Below are 6,346 nucleotides of genomic sequence, written 5' to 3'. Positions count from 1 at the left end.
AACTTGTTATCGGCAAAATAATGCTAACTATTTTGCTACGTCAGTTCTCAAATCCGATCTGAAATTGCAACCTAAACTGGCCGTTTACGTTTTGAAAATTATTTCAGTTCATCCTAAGATAAATCAGTATTTATTAAATTTCGAACTGAAATTGCTACCTAAACTGGCCGTTTACGTTTTAAAATTATCCTTAAATAAATCAGTATTAAATCATTGGTCATGCAATTGATCCATCCAGACGGAGCATCAACCAGTGATTGTGGAAAAACACTGTGGAACAGTAATTTTCAGTGTTGGAGTCATTTCTTAATAGCAAAAGTGTTTTGACGGGTTCTGAAAACATTTCGTCAACCCATTGCTATTCTTAGCTTTAGACGAAATTAATACTTGCAGAAAACCTTTTTGTTATTGTATGAAACCTTGAACAGATTCCAATGTCCGTGGGTCGGTTCAGATGAGGATGCATAGGGAATGTCAAAACATAGCAAAACAGAGCATAAACTGATGTTTAAGAATCGGTCAAAACTCTAACTGACAGCTGAGAAATGGCGTGTTTTTTTACCTGAAAACCGAGATCTTAGATCGGCAAAGTTTACTGTCTTAGAAATCGCCGAAAATTTAACAGATAACTGAGATAACGTCGCCCACATCCAGACCCTCGAGCAAGAGACACTGATCTAGGAGACAAAATCGAGTGGGTCACTTGTTATTCTTTTTGTATCGTATATTTATAAAAAAAAAACGCAATTAGTCCACCACGTGAACATACTAAAATTAGTTACGCTCTCGAGTGTAAGAGTTTTGGATAGAGTGCAACTGAATGAAAACTGATAAAGTCTTTTTTTTTTAAAATTTGGGAATTTTAATAACTGACCTCGGTTGTTTCCCAGATGGAAAGACAACTGGTCAGCCATCTGTCCACAACAATGAGAGGAACAGATCGGCAGTGATTTCACGTGCGAGAAACTGATATTTGTACCCTTTTTTCCGATGGTCCTAAAGATAACGCCCTCAGATGCCGGATTCACAAACAAGACGAAAGACAATTAACTCAATTGTCTCTCAATTGAAAGCCTCATTGAGATGTTATACAATGGGGTTTGTTTCAAATTATTGCTAATTAATCCCAGAGTAACGTAATCTTGCTTTGAACAATCAGCCATTATCTGAAATGGAAATTTACGGAAGATTAGACATCAGTACCCTTTGGATTTGCTTTTTCCCGTGATTAAGTTGAATCATCATGTCCATTGAATTGACCTTCTTAATGTCATTAAAGATGTGTTTCTTGTTCATCGTCGTATAAGATAGGAAAGATTAACGTTTACTCGTTTGCCTCACGATGGAATTAATTATCGACGGTTTGAACCTGAAGGCGTTCTTAAAATAAACTTGCTTTTTCAAAATTAAAAACAGAGACACTGCAGTGAGTCGCTCTGAAATGCATTTAAATTCTTCGTAAACGCGTTGCTGTCAGGTGATGATAATGTTGGTTCCAGTTTGCATTTGAACAAAGGATGATTCATTCTGTGATCATTTTTAATTTACCTATCTTTTTCACAACAACGGAGATAGATAAACTTCTCACCTATATTTTAGCCTTGGATACGTTCTTGGCACGTTTTGAATTTTTGCCCTTTCCTAGCTTCGCCATTATCATAAGAAAAGTTAAAAAATGAACCTTGGTAGAACGCAAAGCATTGATCCATCATGTCCATCGTGGTAACTTTGAAAAGTTGTAAGGCCTATTAGTTTTAGAAAATTCATAATATATTTCTCAGGAAGTCCGTGCCATGTTTTTGTTCATGTGAGTCTGAATTCGTCTTTTGGTAAATTCGGTGTTTGGATGGTTTTCGCATCACGTTTGAAACGCGCCCGTCAGTGATTACAAACTGGTGCGGTCACTCCATACATCATAGTCAGTTTTCGGATCGATCTATTCCCTTGTGGAGAAAACGGTGGCGACCCGGTGAGCAGTTTTTCCCTTGACAACTAAGTATTTGAACGAATCATGATTTTTATTTTGATCAGCATCGCCGATCGTTTCGTATTTCTCTCAGTCAGAGAGTGTGTTGACTAAAAATCTAGTCACAGCGCACTAAAAGATGACACCACTGCGAGTCCAAAGTTGATGTGCCTCATCGATAATTAGAATTGATCTTCTAGACAGAAAAGACAGCAAAATTAGAGATCAGAAAAACGTCTACCACGTGGACTTTTTGGGAATAAGAGAATGCAGATGGATTGGCAGTGGTTATGTAACAGTTCCATCGAATGACACCCGTCAAACACTCAAGACTCAGGACCACGGCAACCATAGAGAAGGAGGAACGATTATCGTGTCAAAGGCGGCAACGGGATGAACAGCAGGGAAGACGCCAATAAGTAAGGGATTGTCTGCGACAAGACTGAAACAGGAATTCAGCTGCCTGTTACACAATGATATGCGCCTGGTTAATGACGCCGAGGAAGAGGTTTAGAAAGACGAGTTTCAACTACTAAAAGCATAAGATGCTATACCAACACACGATATCCATCTTGGTGGTAGAAGATCTAAATCCTAAAGTAGGAGGATCTAATGAAAGATAGGAAAATATCGATAGCTAAAATGTGATTCCGTATGAGTGAAAAGATCATCCAGGTATAATTTATTGTAACATGGTGCTAGCAAATCTAAAGAAAATGGCCTTTGTTTCTAGTATGTGATAGCAATAAGTTATTAAATTCTACTGTATTTGCTCAGTGCAACCTTTATAAGACATAACCAAAAAATCAGATAATTTTTTACAGAATTTCTTTTATATCGCTAACAAAAGTTATATAAGAAAAATCAGGTATTTTCATTTCCGTCACTTATCTCTGAGAGGAATGCTTTGTTTTAAGCCAAAACGGCCAGGCTGCAATGAAAAGCAATGGTACATGTGCACAATGTAACACGATACATATCTAGACACCAAACAGTTGTAATTGATTATCCAATACTTGCTAAAACGGAAATGTCAAACGGTATTTTCTAAGAATGTTCATAAGAATATTTTCAGCCTAAAATCGGCAGAAAAATAAGAATATTCAGCCTGGGTTGGAAAAAATGTATTCTTATAAAAAAAGAGTGCTAGACACGCATCAATTTTTTTCTCGGAAAAATGCTATCAGTTGTGCGATTAAAAAGGACCTCTTCAAAAGTTTATGGTATCACGGAAGGAAAATTGGCGTTTTCGCTCCATGCGAAATTGTGTGCAAACCATCAATGGTAACCCCAATAAAGTATATATTTTCTGAAAGCTTATTGAATAAAGATTGTAATTTTAGATTTTGTTTTGATCATATAGACCATAATAAGCAATGTCAGCATTTTGTTTGCAATTATGATGTTGCGCAACTTTAGGTTTATTTGAGAACACATTTACATGAAAGCAAAAACTTTTATGTGGAATTTGATCTACATATATTGGTCTAAAAAACGGTGTCTCAGATTTTTCTTTTCTTGCTCCATTAATTTTTTATGAATTTTTAAACTTTAAAATGGCGTTTTTAGGGCTTTTTTAAGATTAAAAATTCATAAAAAATTAATGGAGCAAGAAAAGAAAAATCTGAGACACCGTTTTTTAGACCAATAATATGTAGATCAAATTCCACATAAAAGTTTAGGTTCTCATGTAAATGTGTTCTTAAATAAACCCAAAGTTGTGCAACATCATAATTGTAAACAAAATGCTGACGTTGCTTATTATGGGCTATATGATGCAAACAAAATCCCTCATTAGAATCTTTATTCAATAAGCTTTCAGAAAATATATACTTTATTGGGGTTACCATTGATGGTTTGCACACAATTTGACTTGGGACGAAAACGGCAATTTTCCTTCCGTGATACCTTAAGACAGAATCCACCAGGACTTCGAATATTAACTGGACAAAATTATTTACCAAGATTATTTCCATCATATTGCAAACTTCTGTGTTACTGTTTCAAATATCTCATAAAAATAAATCATTTCTAACAACACCAAACATCCAAAACAAAACTACACGTGAACTTTGAAATATATTTTCCCATGCTCTGAACTTTGAAATATATTTTCCCAGGCGCTGATAAGAAATTGTTGAGTTATCACGGATAATTTTTTACATCTTAAGCTTTTAAAAAGGGTAAAAAATAACGCAATAGGATTTTAATTACTCTGGTACTCGATTTTTGTCCAATATGACTCGATTTTCTGATGGATTCCGTCTTAAAAAGTTTCATAAGAACACAAAGTCGTTCCTGCTTTGTTTAGTGGTGACGCGTAAGCCTAAAACTCATATTTCGTTAACAAGATTTGGCAGTACCGTAAAATAGTTTATGTCGGATGGCTGTAAACGGTCTCGACTCTTAAATGAACCCCGTCTCGAGGGGAGAGGGTATTACCAGCGTGCATAACCAACGGCACTTGTGTCTTGGGTGATTGCACAAACTTGTACTTGGTTAGGATTTTCACCAGAGCGATCTTGATCTCCATCAAGGCGAACCTCATCCCAATGCAGTTTCTAGGCCCGGCTCCAAAAGGAAGGTACTAATAGGGATGACGGGAATCTTTGGCGGAACCGCGAAATCTTTCCGGGTCAAACTTCTCCTGCTCCGGCCAGGCAATAGGATCATGATGCAGAGCATAAAACGGAATAACGATTCCCATGCCTTTAGGATTAGAGATGCTGTTAATTTCGTAATCTTGACCGCACTCTCGATTCAGCTTGATCAGTTTGCACGTCAGCTTTGACGCCAAATGCAGTCGAGAGGATAATTTCTAATGTTAGCATGCTAAACCAGTCCACAATGTTCACTGATTTACCTACAAAAACAAGTACAGCGGTAAATTAAAACAAGTATTCTGACTATAACGTATCTAACTTCAGCGTCATAGGGCTGAGCTCTTTTTACTGAAAATTAGAGAAGAAAACTAAGTAAAAAAACGGTAAGCTGACGCCCACGGGAAGGAAAGAGATTGAGACAAAAATAAAATTAATTAACAAATAAAAAGCCTTAACTGTGCTTTGGTCTGTTATAAAGCACGCAAGGAAGTGACGAGAGCACGAAAGAAGTGTAGGTTGAAACACGAGCCGCAGGCGAGTATTTTTCCCTACTTGTTCTTGAGTGCTCTCGTCACTTCCTTGAGTGCTTGCACCCCACTCGTTATTTCACTCTTCTGCTAGAAGAAAAATGTAGGAGCGCGGTCAGAACAAAGCACGGTCAAGGCTTTTTTATTTGTTTTATAATAAAGCTTTACTTAAAACTGTGGAGAGATTGGTTTCCAACAAGATTAATCTTAGGATGCGCACGCGGAATAGCGTGGCGAACCGAATGCAATAGCGTGCCTCAACAAAGGTATCGAAAAGTGTTTTGTTTTACAATTCTTTTCTTTAAAGAGTGACTGAATTCCTTCAATAAAAACACGTCAAGTACCACTTAAGGTCTTATCATAATCTTTATGGTAGAGCTGTATTATTTTAACCTGTTAGAGAATAAGCTAGTAATTAAGTGTTCGAATTAAGATCCGTTCCTGACAATACATGCAAAATATTGCGGCAGACACCCAGCCGTGTTCTATTGGAAATCTGCGAATCTGATTGGTTTTCTCATTGTTGTCTATTGGTTGATAGGACACGATCGCGCACGCGTTGTTCTAAAAGGGATAGTTTTTCTTAATTTTTGGCTTACAAATACATAAAATTCAAACCTTCGAAATGTCTAATAATGGAACTGGACTATTTGCTTTCATTTTTTATGAGCGATAACAACTCGGCTGCGACTGGTTGATTGTTCGTTCATAGAAAACTCGGGCTCGTAGTCTTACTGGTAGAGATAAATTAAATGTTGAACGTTGGTTACCCTTTAATGATCAAATTTCTCATGGGCGCTTTGTAAAGGCGTGAGGTGGTTTAGGGGGTTAAGATGGCAAACTTCGGCAGAACTTGCCATATTTCTACGGAATGAAGCGTTAGAGGACCTTTACTCCTGAAGGAGGATCACCGGCGAACTCATCACTAAAGTCACCGAACTAGTTATGCATAGTCACAGGCGAAATCATGTAAACTAATTTAAAATTATTGCCAAGTGAAAATCCTCCTCGATATTATTACGAGTGATTACCAACAACATATACAGGGGTTGCACTCCTAGAAAACGACTCAAAAATCTCCATAGTGGCTATTTTTAATCCCTCCTCAAAAATAAATCATTTGTAGGTCTTTGTACCTCCCCGTGTCGTCACATTGATCATTTCATTTTAAGTATTCACCGGTATCAGCGATCCCTTCAAGTTTCTTCAAAAACACATCACACGATTCTTCCATCAGTGGAACCATCAGT

At 37.1% G+C, this 6,346-nt stretch overlaps 1 protein-coding gene across 1 annotated transcript; it reads right to left on the bottom strand.

Annotated features, from left to right (window-relative positions):
- Positions 1-4,352: 4,352 nt before the first annotated feature.
- Positions 4,353-6,343, bottom strand: LOC144660541 (cytochrome P450 3A4-like). Its single transcript, XM_078521204.1, has 2 exons — positions 6,276-6,343; positions 4,353-4,829 (listed from the first exon to the last, which is right to left on the bottom strand). The coding sequence occupies exons 1-2, from the start codon at positions 6,340-6,342 to the stop codon at positions 4,696-4,698; spliced, it is 201 nt and encodes a 66-aa protein (XP_078377330.1). The 5' UTR covers position 6,343; the 3' UTR covers positions 4,353-4,695.
- Between the last annotated feature and the right edge of the window lie 3 nt (positions 6,344-6,346).

The sequence above is a fragment of the Oculina patagonica genome, chromosome 7 (assembly GCF_052425735.1).
Source record: "Oculina patagonica isolate OP01 chromosome 7, crgOcupat, whole genome shotgun sequence".
Classification (NCBI taxonomy): Eukaryota; Metazoa; Cnidaria; class Anthozoa; order Scleractinia; family Oculinidae; genus Oculina; species Oculina patagonica.
The sequence above is the reverse complement of the archived record's forward strand: the minus strand, read 5'-3'. Positions and strand labels throughout refer to the sequence as shown.

Excerpts from the sequence above, each read along its gene's own strand:
- LOC144660541 (XM_078521204.1), bottom strand. The coding sequence starts at position 6,342 with ATGGTTCCACTGATGGAAGAATCGTGTGATGTGTTTTTGAAGAAACTT. Across the intron at positions 4,830-6,275 it reads TGAAGGGATCGCTGATACCG|GTAAATCAGTGAACATTGTG; the intron begins GTGAATACTTAA and ends TTGTTTTTGTAG.